This window comes from Mercenaria mercenaria, chromosome 4, assembly GCF_021730395.1.
Source record: "Mercenaria mercenaria strain notata chromosome 4, MADL_Memer_1, whole genome shotgun sequence".
Classification (NCBI taxonomy): domain Eukaryota; kingdom Metazoa; phylum Mollusca; class Bivalvia; order Venerida; family Veneridae; genus Mercenaria; species Mercenaria mercenaria.
The window spans coordinates 83049518-83063788 of NC_069364.1; the positions used below are offsets into that span (position 1 = coordinate 83049518).

The following is a 14271-nucleotide window of genomic DNA, read 5'->3' on the forward strand; positions in this document are numbered from 1 at the left end:
TCGTCCCCAAATATTCACGTTCTGGCGTACGATTTCTTCTCTTTGAGATCATTCAAACAAAGTTGGAAAAATTCCAGTTTTTGATATTTGAATTTGAACAATAAAATTCGTGAAAAGATCCTCTGGATGCATAGAATGCAGCCAAGAAGAATAATAGCAGCTAGACTCGGTTTGATTGAGTCTGTTCATGAGAGGTAATGAAATGTGCCCCTAGCACCAGCTTAAGCAGAACTTTATTACACATATGTTGAATGGAATCCATGATCCCAAAGGACCAGAAAATATAACAACACTAAAACATGCATATTGGCATGATTATGAGGCATATTATATTAATCTACAGCTGAAAATTGACTAAATGCAACCCGAAGATCATGATGTGTGCTGATATTTGAGATAGTAGTAGTTGTTTTGGTTGTTTTAAAATTGAATGAAACATTTAATTTCATTGTAAATATCCTTTTATGGTTGTTTTTAGTTTAAGAACTATTCTGAAGTGTATTTTATCTATGTAATTTATGTATAATATATTCATAGCCTGCTTTTACCAAGATGAGATCTCATTTGGAAAAAAAATCACCTGTCAATGTCACAGGGGCCTGAACATGGAAAACCCGTTTCTGATCAATAACCTGAGGACCACTTGACCCAGAATGTTGAAACTTCATAGGATGATTGGACATGTAGAGTAGATGACCTCTATTGATTTTTGAATCACTTGATCAAAAGTTAAGGTCATATGAAAACAGTTTCCAACCAATAACTTTAGAATCATTTAAGACAGAACATTCAATCACGATGATAGGAATTATAAAATATATATATAGAAAAAGTCTTCTTTTGACATCTAATACTACAAATGTTTGTTTATTTAGATGACCATAAAATACATGTTTTGTATCTATTGTTAAAAACATTTGTCCAAGTCATCATATTTTGTAAATGTATGAAGATTGAAAAATAAATTATAAAAAAAAGGAATTACAAAGCCGATGACCATTAATGTTCTGGGGTCACTTGACTTAAGGGAAAGGTCACAGATGCCTGAAGATGGAAAAACTCTTTCTGGATCACTAACTTGAGAATCACTTGACCCAGAATATTGAAACTTATAGGATGATTGGACATGCAGAGTAGGTGACCCCTGTAGATTTTGGACTCAACCGATCATAGATCAAGGTCACAGGGGCCTGAACATGGAACACGGTTTACTTGAGAACCATTTGACCCAGAATTTTGTAACTTCATAGGGTGATTGGACATGCCAAGTAGTTGATCTCTATTGCAGCCAAACATTAGTGTCTCTTTGTCTTTCGCTCCTATCCTCTATTGATTTCTTGCCTAGTACGACAATGCATTGGGGTACTAGGGAGACATGGGCATATTCTAATTTGAAATTCAATTGTCCTCATTCGAAGGAGGAGGGGTATATTGTAAATATTAATGTTTGATGATGGATGTTGGTCGGTCTGTAGACAAATCAGTTTCCGGATGATAACTGGAGAACGCTTGGGTGTAGGATCATGAGATCGGGAGATTTGTCATGACCAGCAAATGACCCCTATTGGTTTTGAGTTCAGTAGGCCAAAGGTCAATATCACATTGACAGTAGAACTTTTTTGCCAGAAAACTAGATTATGCTTTGGTCTAAGATAACATTTGATACGGAGGTCATTTAAGACTGGTAAATGACCCATGATTATTGATTTAAGATGAATACATTTATTGTCCAGTTCGCAGTGACCAAATAATTTCTATTCCTTGTCAGTTAAGTCATGCAAGTGTTCTACAAGCTCTTATTATAACTAGAATCTCCAAATAACACATAATTATCAATTAGTCGATGACCTTTACTCACATTTACTGTTATTCCCCTTATTCCGGTAAAAGCAGGGTGTTTCCCATTGATTCGTTTAAAAAACGCTTATAATTCAAAAAAGGTTTTGAGCAAAATTAACCAAACCTCACAAAATTTTTAATAAGCACACGAGCTTTGCTCATATATTATTTTATCCCCTTTGACACAGTAAAAGCAAAGTTTTACCCCTTGATTTTGGTAAAAGAAAGGTTGAAAATGCTTATTAATCAAAAGCAGTTTAACTAGAATCACCAAACTTAAGCTAACTGTTCATGCCCATTACCAAAAGCTGTCAACCGCTGCCCACATCAGTCATCTCGGTGCTTTGATTTATTATAATCCTATGTAACATGTGTCGGTAAGACACTTTTTTGTATTCATTTTAGTGTATCTCTAATATTAGAGATTTTTATATTTACCTCATCCCTCATACTAGTATTACTTATATGTGCCGCGGAAGCCCAGGATGATAGTTTGGTTTTACGTTTTAGATTATTCTAAGTATTTTTTAAATGGTTGCCATTCTTCTGTGACAAGACCGTATTGTGGGGGTATAAGTCACTCCTGTGACAGTTATAGTTTCAGTTTGTCATGATGGCTTTTCAGAAATTCATTTCAGTCAAGCTCATTGTTTAGGCAAAACATCTGCATATAATAGCATTGCAATGTTTACATTGTTTTTAATGAGGTCGTATCATTTATTCAACATTATGGCTTTAAAATCTTTCGTAAACCGTTGTTGTATACACATTGATCTGCTTTATGTTTAATAGACAAAGTATCATATTTGAAAATACTCCAATGCTCACGGCTATAATTTCGACAAGATTTCTTTCTTTATTTAATTCGCTAGGTTGTGTCTCAGTAGCTAGTTGTATCAGGCCCCTGACTTTGAATTACCTGCCTCTGGGTCCGAACATTGCTTAGGTCACCATGTAACAAAGACATCCAAAAGGATAATAGAAGGTCGGTGTCGAAAGAGTATATTATGATATTTCGCAACCAATAAAGCTGAAGCAAGCAATTGAAACAAAGTATTTGAGTAAGCTTGACTTGAAACCCAACAAGAACAAATAAGACACTATCATAACAAATTTGAAGAAGTAGAAGGGTAGAAGTAGGTTGGTGTTAGGTTCATTTTATTATCGTTTTCAGTGATTCCAGCTGTAATTGTTGGAATATCTCTCGGTGTTTCCAAACTAGAAGGCTACGGAAACGAAAATTTGTAAGTAGATATTCTTTTTATGACAAAATAATTGTACACATATATTTCCTTCCTGAACGACAGATTCTAGCTAGAACGACTGATAGATTTACTACTTTGGTTCTTCAATGAGTCTTACAGTATTCCAAGTTAATTAATTCAGCATGTTTGATTTAGAACGAAAACTGTTGTAGTCACACGAAATTAAAAAAGATGAGACGAAGAAATCACGGTAAGTAGTACATTAAAGGTGTAACTAAACAAATGCAACATGAAAAAAAATCCAAATAGTGTTTTAATATTGGCTAAATATATGTGCGAATCCTCATCATAAAAACTGAGTATTTTTACGGTCCATATTGTCATTAACCATACAGTCTTTGTACTTTGCTCGCAACTCAAGTACTGCACAAACATGCAAATTGATTGTTTCGTTCCTTTTGAATATGATAATAATTGATATATTTGTTTTTTAACAGTTGCTGGCTGTCTGTTGATAATGGTCTAATCTGGGCTTTCGTTGGACCAGCATTGTTGATTATCACTGTGAGTATGGATAAAAGACTAAATATTTTCTAATTATATATGGTTTACCAAAAACGCTAGTTTCATTTGACATTGTGGCTATGGGTCATTTTTCATATATTAAACTTAATATTTGAATATCGCGTGGTACATAAGGGACAAAGGCACGTCAGAGAAAACTGGTAAGCAAGTAGTTAGTAAGGGACATACCAGAATGCCGTAATTACACTTGCAAGACCGGAACGTACTAGCAATTCAGAATCCTCCTGGCAATTCAGCATTATACAGGCTATTTTGGAACATACTGGCAATTCAGGATCACACTTGCAATTCAGGAACATACTAGCATTTCAGAGAACTACTGCCAAGTCGGGAACATTCGGATAAGTCAGGACCATACTAGCAATTCAGGTATATTTGACAATTCAGGATCATACTGGCAGTTCAGGATCATACTGGCAATTTAGCATCATACTGGTAGTTCAAGATCGTACTGGGAATAGCAGCATCATACTGGCAGTTCATGACCATACTGTCAATTCAGAACCATACTGGCAATTCAGGATCATACTGGCAGTTCAGCGTCATACTGGCAGTTCAGGATCATACTGACAATGCAGCGTCATACTGGCAATTCAGGATCATACTGGTAATTCAGCATCATAATGGCCATTCAGGATTATATTGGAAAATCAGCGCAATACTGGCAATTCAGTACTATACTAGCAATTCTGCATCATACTGGCAGTTCAGGATCATACCAGGAATTCAGGATCATACTGTCATACTGGCAGTTCAGGATCATACTGGGAATAGCAGCATCATACAAGCAGTTCAGGATCATTCTGGCAAGTCAGGAACATACTGACAAGCCAGGAACATTCTGGCAAGTCAGAAACATACTAGTAGTTCAGGATCATAATGTTTATTCAGAAATTTACTGGCAATGCAGGAATAAACTGGCAAGTCAGAAACAAACTGGCAAGCCAGGTTCATACTGGCAGGTCAGTAATATACTAGATAGTGAAGAAATTACTTGTAAGTCAGGGACATACTTTAATGTAAGAGACATACTGGGTAGCAAGAAACTTACTACCAAGTCGGGATCATACCTGCCATTTACAGACATATTTGCCATCAAGGAATTACTAGCACGTCAGAATACTTACGGTACGTCAGGGACATACTAGCAACTCGGGCCCATACTGGTAAGTCAGGGGCATACTTGCTTATATTCTTGCATAAAACTACTTTTTTCACTGGACCCGCCCATGTATTAACGGGAGAAAAATCGTGTGCAAACAAGGCAATTCACGTGCTGTTAATACATGATTTTTATTTTTGAAATGCTTTGCCAGGGACGTATATATATATATATATTTCTGCGCAGACTGATATTTAACATCTGCGTCTTGTTTCTTCCATAATAACCTCTTCTTGTAGCATTAAAGAAACAATGTAATCCGTAGTATGTTTTGCTGTATCAGTTTCCAACCCCAAACGTACTGCCCCCAATTTAACAATGTACGCACTCTCTTCTCTTAGAGTTTACTCCCTTTACAAAGCATCGGTTCAGTTGTTGTAAATTACCATGAATGAATAAGTATCGCGTGTAACTTGCGCGATTGGTCGTTTTAAGGAATCATATTAATGATTTTGGTAAGAATCAGTCGGTATGTTTTTTACCTGATTTTTCGCAGAATTCATATAATAAACCTTGAAAGCTCGTCACTACCTTCGTACTCATCCGTAATCTAAATGCGTTCGTATTCAAAATAATTCGAATGTAAAGTTATTATTCTTAAAAATTGTGTTCCTGTTTATCAAATTTTTAAATATGGAAAATTATGGGTAATGTTGTGTTTGTAATAACGAGAAATAAAAAAAATGCTCAAAAACCGTCAAATCATGCTTTTAGTAGTGTTGTTGATATGTGGGCCCCGGTTATGGATATTTAAAACACGTTTACCGTTTCCAAGAACAACAGAATGGTAAATAAAAAATGTACCGGAATCGTTAAGTCGTCACATATGAAAACAATAAATTTAGTCGTCGTGTCATATTTTTTAGCCAAGAATAGCGACAATACACGTTTGTTTTGTGTATTAACGTCAGCAGAAGCCCTTGAGATATGTCTCGGTCACACACAATCCCGCGGGCTTCTGCAGACGTTAATACACAAAAAAATATGTATTATCCCTATAATGGTCACACTAGCAAGTCATGATCATACTGGTTAGGAAGGGAAATACTAGCTCGTTAGGAACATTCTGGTAAAAAGTGTGACATACTGGCAAATCGGGACATCTGATAAATAAGGGACACACAGGTAGCTTATGGACAAATTGAATATTATGGAATATATTTTGAAGAAAGTTACATTCTGGAAAAATAAGTTTATATATGCGAATTTCACAATTTCTATTTCATTGCCAGTGTTGATATTATAAGTAGAATAACAATTAAAAGTTTGTCCTTATTTTCTGTCTTGGCATGTTGCTGAGTGTTGGTGATGTTTTATTTCTATTTTGCTTAATTAGTTTCTCTGAATGAATTGTGTCCCCTTTAAGCGACGTAGGTTTATCACAACAATGTATGAATTTGCTGAGTTACGACTTGTTTGCTTCTTGCTAGTGAAATAATGGTCTAAATGGGTCTATCTTAACTTTTAATCGAAACTTGTCCATGCTTTTTTTTTGTGTTTTCATTTGTAACATATATTTTTTATTTCAGTTCAATGGTATTTGTCTGATCATTGTCATGCGTGTAATGTTCCAAACAAAATCTATGGAGACAAAAACAGTTTTGGAAAAAATAAAGTAAATAATCTGAGTTATTATCCTTGTCCATTATTAAAGCATTGTACAAAATAAAACCAACATTTTATGCAACTCAATCGCAGAAGAGGCTCATTGTCTGTCAGTCGGCCGGTTGGTAAGCCATTTGATTTCCGATCAATAATTAAAGAACTCTTTAGTCTACACTTCATAGGATGATTGCCCGTGGTCTGAAAGGCAAACGTAAATGTCAAACTGCCCTCAGATTTGAAAGTTTTCTAATCAATTATTAAAGAAAGCCCTGGCCTACAGTCGTTAAAATTCATAGAATAATTGCCTCTGGGCAGAATCGACCTCTGTTGTTTTGAGGGTTAATAAGTCAAAGGTCATGGTCAAATTATACTGAAAACGTTTTCTGCTAAGTAGCTAAAATGTTTTGGCAGACATTCACCAAGTTTTATAGGATGATTTCGTGTGTTTGAAACAAGTATTTACATTGTTGCGGGGGTCAGTAAGCCAAAAGTCCTAGGCCTGAAAACCTTTTCTGCTCAATAACTGAAGAACGCTTCAGTATTCCATTCTCATCCATCAGATGTTCGTCAAAATCCCGGGGAACCACGGTAGACGTCTGGTATGCGAGAATGCAGTATTCTGACATCAGAAAACAATTGTATGAGGTCATTATATGAGCCCTATTAATTTATTGCTCAGCTGATCAAAGGTTAAGGTCAAAATGATTGTGAAACTTTTTTTTTCAGTAAATATTTGGAACACGTCTGGGCTTATGACCGTCAAATATCTCGTTGTTTAAAGTTGACCCTTATTATTTTTAGTCGTTACATCAAGTCACCTGGAGATTGGCAACGATTTCTTGTCAATTACTAGAGAACATTTTTGCCTATAGCATTCAAACTGATTGCTTGATGATTGCTTGAAGTCAGTTGACGACCTCTACAGATCATCTGCAATCATTAATGTTAAGGTTAAGGTCACAGTATACAAAATTACCCAGCTTCCTCTGACAGGCCACCATGGGGTGCATATACATTTTACAAATAGCTCTTGTCGTTAATAATTTATTCTTGTTTAGCGTGACCAATATTTCGTCCATCTGACGTAAAAGACTGGCTTGAAAGAGTTGTTTTAGTCTGCACACAGTCACATAGAATATCCATATCCGCATAAGAGACCAGTTCATAAACAACACTTTGAAGTAATGGCAGCTTTAAATCCTAAATGTGCTACTTGTTATTTGTGTTTACTTTTCTCTTGCCTCATGACTAACAAGACAAGTTTTCCATTCTTTTTATTTTATAATATAAGATAACATTCAAATCCAAACGATATGCTTATTATATTTCTGAAATGCTTGTTTTTTTTTCACATTAAATACAGTTGAAACAAAATCTTACCTTTTCCGACTAAAACATTTTCGTTAAAACTTAGCAAAGATATGAAAATTCGACAAGCGTTGTGCGAATAAGAATTTACTTCAGCTGTGGCAAACATAAATTTTATAATTATTTGTTTTGCAGAACAAGTTTTAGGTCACTGTGCGTGCTGGTTCCAGTGCTGGGTTTGTCATGGATTCTTGGAATATTCTATATGAGCGACAGTTTCTATTTCGTTCAGTACATATTCGCCATATTAAATGGACTGCAGGTAACTACATTGAAAGTCTTAATTTAGGCATAGGGTTTTATTAAAATGTTTCAATAACTTCGATAGAATTGCTACTAATATGTTACAAAATGTTAACTACGGGGACGTCTTTTTATATAACTGTAACACAAGGACAAAAACTACAAAAATAAAAGTCACACAATGACGCAACATTAATTTAGAAAAAAATGATCACCTATCATTTTTGATCAGATTAGCAAACATGTACCCCCACGTAAGTTTTAGTGCATACTAATATGCCTACTTGACGTTTTTTTTAAAGATCAAAACTGCCTATATGAACGCGTAATAATATCGATCTTCATACATAAACCTAGAAGCTCCCATTAAGGCTTACGCGTTGTCATTCTTTGGAATTGACACTTAGTTGCGGAGAACAGGTTTGTACTGGTACAGAATCCAGGAACACTGGTTTGGTTAACTGCCCGCCGTTACATAACTGAGCTACTGTTGAAAAACGGCATTACACCCAAAACAAAGAAACACATTCAAAAATATGTGACCTAAACTTCTGACATACTACATGATTCTTATTCAGTATGTAAAGTTAAGCACCCTGGTATTTAGTTTCGGATTTCGCTCAGCCAGACCAGAGTTATAACCCTTGGTTTAGTCAACATATGCATATGGCCTAAAAGTGTCACATGTTTCTAAAAATGAATTTGACTATGAGCTATGAATCATTACAGGAGTATTACTCAGCACGGAAAATTGTGCCCTTGAGGTTTTCTTGGGATTTCACGCAGTCAAACCAAGGTTATAGCCCTTAATTAAAGAATATGCATAAAGAGCTTACAAGTTTGTGTGGCACATACCTGTAAAAGCCTCTGAACTAGAATAATGAAACTGTTCAAGAATATTATTTAGCATGTGACGCTGTGCACCTATGGTTTAATTTAGAATTTTACTCCTCATCCCCAGAGTTATGACCCTTGTGTTAGTTAAAGTATGCGTTAAGGGCCTAAACGTTTGTGTCACACGTATCTGAAAACGAATTTGACATGGAGCCATGACACTTTTAAGGAATTTGTTCAGCGTGTTAAGTTGTGCATGTAGTGTTTTATTTCGGCTTTAACCCCAAACCTTTTTACAATCCAACCTCCACCTTCTGACATTTCTATTCCAACCTAATCACGCAAAAACACGTAAAGTAAAAGATATATATTTTTACTCTTTCAGATTCTTGTGTCTTGTTTAACTTGATGGCGTTATATAGTATCTAAACCCCGCCCACCGATGACTCACACCCATAATCAAAGCTAATATGAGAGTTTACTTAGTCTTGCAATTGTCAACAAATAACATTTACTGAACAGCAAAATAAACTATCCAGATGAATAACTGGGGTATTTTTAATAAAACACTTAAATTTATAAATTTGACTTGTTTTTTTTCATACCACTTTACACTTGAAGAACGTAACGTGTTAGATTTAAAAAAATCAGTCAACCGTGAAGTCAGTAGTCCCACAATAGCCGTTTTGCAAGAAATTCTGGCTATATCTTCTGCACGTCTGTTGCATTGTAACATCCCAATTGCGCGCTCGCGCTGAATTTAATTCAGTAGTGCCATGCAACCAACAATATTTTTCAACTTTATCCTGTTTTTCGAGTGTTTCAATCAATGTTTCAAATAACAATAAAATTACACAAAGAAAATCGTTAATTACACGCGCACATGAAGTTAGTGCAAAACGGCTATTGTGGGACTACCGACTTCGCGGTTGATCGATTTTTCTTTTTAAATTTAACACGTGAAGTTCTTCAAGTGTAATGTTGTATGAAGGAAACAATTTAATTGATTTCATAAAAAAATACCCCAGTTATACATCTGGATAGTTTCTTTTGCTGTTCAGTATATAACTATACAATGACAGTAAATGGGGTGCTTCCATGTCCATGTCCTGTGGATAAACTTCTAGTAATATTAATAGCCAATTCTAAACATGCAAGTTTAGCTCAAAGTCCCGAAAACGGTACCCTGGATACGTTTTTTGTGTGTGTCCAAATTAAGTACAACCTTTGCCGCCTTAGTATGATGAGGATTATATGTCTAAGAAAATAAATTGTTCATCACATTATCAGAAATGAAGTCAGCTTTGGTGTTCATAGCTTTTCTTATTTATCATATACAGATTGTATTTGGCCTACTGTCAGTATACTCTGAGAGGAAACACCACCGTATGACTGAGAGACAATGTTTTAATTTCGCTACTAATATTTTCAAAAGATTTCCCTTTGATCTTGAAACGATATCCTGACCTCATTAGTTATCTCAGCAAACTCACAGATAAACGCATGTAACTCCTAATTCAAGTTAAAAGTGCAGTTGTTTTCGATTTTAAACGGGATATCGTAACATATTATTGATTTAGTGTATGTTTGCTAATTTTCTGTTACTTTCTGTAAATTTAAAATAGTTAAGATAAAAAGTGGTAAAAATACGCCATTGAATACACAAAGTGATCGCAATTAAAAATAAATTGTCTTAATTAAGCAGGTATAATCTACCTACATGTAATAAACTTCGTTACGCTAAATGAAAATGTTTAACAAATTATATTTATATTTTCAGGGATTTTTTATCTTTTTATTTCACTGCCTCCTCGATCGTCAGGTATGTGTCATGAATCTTTCAGTTAACATTTAAATTGATATTTTAGAAAAATAATAAAAGTTAGGTTATGTGCGTGTTCGAGATGTTTCGATATTGGATAACTACAAAGAAAACAATTAGTCATATCATTATTAACGAAAAAAATATTTGAAAATAAAACGCATGATTTAAACATTTGTTCAGATATTTATTTATGAACTTTGAATAAAAGTTTTATTCCATATTCCATCACAGCTTACTGCTTTGTTCATCTGAAAATTACAGGTCAAGAAAGCTTTGATGCTTCGGGAAAGAAGAAGATTGTCCGCAAAAGAAACATTAAAATCCACAGTTGTAAGTAACACAGATTTTTTTGATAATGCTTTCAACCCCCCGCAGTCTAAATACCAAACAAAAGTTTTAAATCTGGTCATTTTTACAGCACTGAGACCATTAACTTTTACTGGTATTGCGAGAAAATTACTATTCCAGTATTTGGACTTGGAATTGAGGTAAATGACAGTTGTGGAGAGAAGTTTTTAGATTAATGTTTTGTGGATTAATTTTGCCTTTCATTCTAATACGATCCGATTTATCTTCTTGTTAAAGTTTGCTAAAAATTTCAATGTTTACACGTTATAATAATAACGTCATAGCGTCCAATTGCATAGCGACGCTTGAAGACCACATATAAACAAGTAAATATTTGGTGGATGTAGTCGAGGCTGTAGATAATTTTCCTTGGTAGAAATGATTTTCTTATTCCAGACTGTGATTTTCTTTTGAATAAAATTATTGTTAGGTCAACTTTTGATCTCACTCATTTGTCGCCATCGGCGTCCGCGTCCCGATTTGGTTAAGTTCTGAATGTATGTTGGTATCTCAGTATCCACCAGTTTGAATGAATTTGGATGGATTGAAATTTCACACACTTAGTCATTGTGATAATCTGATATGCAATGCATAGGTTCTTTTACTGTATTTTGCGTTTTTGCGAAGTTACGCTCTTTTTTTTTTTAATAAGAAATGTTTTTTTTTTGTTTATGGTTAAGTTTTGTTTGTTAACTGGTGTCTCTATGCATTGATAATAATGATGTGAAATTATGCCTTTTTTATTTTGACAAAGCAGTTTTTATTTAAGTTTTGTTTGTAAGCTGGTATCTTATCTTCCATTACAATAGGAATGAACTGATGATATGACATATAAAGCACATTTCCCATAACACTGTTTTCCTTTTTATAAAAATATGACTCTTTTCAACTTAGCATTTCTGTAATCTGTTATCTCATTAAGATCATAAGAGCGGAAAGATCTATGACGCAAAACTGTTGTCGTCTAACTCTTGTTTGTGTCTATGCTTAATATATTTTAACTTTTTAGTGACAATACTTTTGAATAGTCGAGTGTTGCTGTCCTCCGACATCTCTAGATTGCCTTCAGACGCGTACTGTTTTATAATTCCTTCGCATGTGAACACCAAACAATGATTGTATTCAACAACAAATCACTGTTTTGGATATTTTACTTCCTAATTTATTTAACCAAGTCATCTGCTAAATGTAAAAACGACTTCCATTCATTTTACAGAGAAGTACATCTAGAGAAGAGAGAAAGTCAAAGGACCTTAGAGGTAAACTCTTTCATAATTATGCTGCATAGTGCCCTGCTTATATCTAGTATTATAATATTTATTATTATTTAGTAAATGTAATGACAAGTGTAAGGTATGGTACCTAAAAGATAATACATTTTATACCGTAAATTTTACTTACTATCTGAAAGACAAACATATGGAATAGGTATAGTGTTAAGACTGCATTAAATAATAAATGACCTGTCCTTTGATGACAGTTGTAACAATATACAAATGAACAGTTTAAAAACTGTGTAGAAGGTAAGCTTTATTTCTAATATATAATTAATGTATCGATAGCGAATAAAACGTACTGAAATATTAATGTTATATCATATATGGTTTTAGATACTAATAAAACGTTAGTTGATAGTGGAGAGTTTGCACAAGAGACGAGCAATGACTGGAAAGATAAGGTAAAATTCCTGATGTTACATACGTTCACTTGTGTTAGCTATATGCTGTCTGAATAGATATGTTTAAGATAATCTGACACTTTTAGATGTTTTTGATCAACTGCATTTAGATTTGCCCGACGGAAGCATTTTATGAAAAGTAACGATTCCGTTTCATTGTTAAGGCATTTATACAAATTTACTTTTGATTCAAGTAATTTTCTACGTGTAATAACATAACTATATCTCAGTGGATGCATTAAATTTTTTCAGATTTTACAACCATATTTCTCTCAACAAGAGGTGAAGTTTTCCACACCGCTAGGTTTCTATGGAAACGGGAGACGTGCAGCTACATTTAATGCCGAATCACATAACAAACTTACGAGTTCAAGGTCCTATTCATTATGTTCACAAAATGTATCTGATCAGTTACAAACAAATATATTATCTGCAAGACTCTAATAAAGTATATTTGAGTGCAAAGTAAATGTATCTTTCAATAGTGAGAAAAAGATTTACTTAAATTTATATTACTTAGCTTGACAATTTCGTTTTCATGTTGCATTTTTAATATGACATTATCTTTCTGCTTGAAATTATTGGATGTTTGAAACACGAATACATGACAAAAACACTTATGCTGGTCATTATTGCCAATCCATGTTTTCATTGTGCCATGGGGCAAGACGAGCCCAAATACGGTTTTACATCGATTGTGCAATGTATGAAATCTTTATTTTGTGTTTTTGATGATGCTGTATTATTTTGATATGCTGACGTGCCAATATTTTTCACGTATGCATTTTATGACTTTCACATACTCCTTTGTTACCATATTAAATTATTAAAACCTAACCTTTTGAATGTGCTTTATCGTTACAGGAACACAAGTCTTAATGATCAATAATTAATTAAATACATAGATGTCTATCGCTTTTACAAATTCAACAAGTACAACAATCTTTCTAGGATGTAGAATACATTCAAAGAATGGTCCCCCGCCCCCTATGATAATATTAAGGTAGCTCTCTAATAAAAAAAAAACAACATTGATAAAACATGTGTTTGTTTCTCTACACATGTAGCCAGTTGCAAGCTTGCAAGACAAATTAATGCGTATTTTGCATTATCGTGCATACACCAGGAGGATGTTAACATCATAGCACGAACAAGCATCGCAATTACTTGATTAAAAGGACATAAACTGTGTTGCATGAACGCAAGCACTCAAATGAAAATTCTTCGTTAGTGTTTGTATAGATCTTCTTGCATACCAGAATGGGATTTCAGGTGTAAGATGACTCTCATGCTGTAAATGACATGTAGTAATTGTTTTTTACGTAAAACCGGTTATAAAGTAAATACCTTGTTCCTTATGATATATTTCCCGATGCAAGTAACGTTATTTTACGATAAAAACACAATGGTTTACTACAGACAAAACCGGAACTATGACGTTGCTTTTATCTTTCGATGTGGCTCACTACAGACCTGAATGTTTTGATGTCGCTCACTACAGACGTGGATCGGTCGTGCTGCAATAGTCACAAAAGCATTTTCATTGGAGCGCAGGCAAAAATACGCAAAATTATTGCAT

The 14271-nt window shown here is 34.3% G+C and overlaps 1 protein-coding gene across 1 annotated transcript in view; it reads left to right on the plus strand.

Annotated features, from left to right (window-relative positions):
• LOC123552315 (neurogenic locus Notch protein-like) overlaps positions 1-13529 on the plus strand; it is a 97668-nt gene extending 84139 nt beyond the window's left edge. The window contains exons 49-57 of the mRNA XM_053542308.1: positions 3014-3083; positions 3542-3608; positions 6321-6406; positions 7900-8026; positions 10622-10663; positions 10928-10996; positions 12231-12273; positions 12625-12692; positions 12945-13529. Coding sequence (XP_053398283.1) covers positions 3014-3083; positions 3542-3608; positions 6321-6406; positions 7900-8026; positions 10622-10663; positions 10928-10996; positions 12231-12273; positions 12625-12692; positions 12945-13136 — 764 coding nt within the window. The 3' untranslated portion in view covers positions 13137-13529. The remainder of the gene's footprint in view (positions 1-3013; positions 3084-3541; positions 3609-6320; positions 6407-7899; positions 8027-10621; positions 10664-10927; positions 10997-12230; positions 12274-12624; positions 12693-12944) is intronic.
• Positions 13530-14271: the final 742 nt, after the last annotated feature.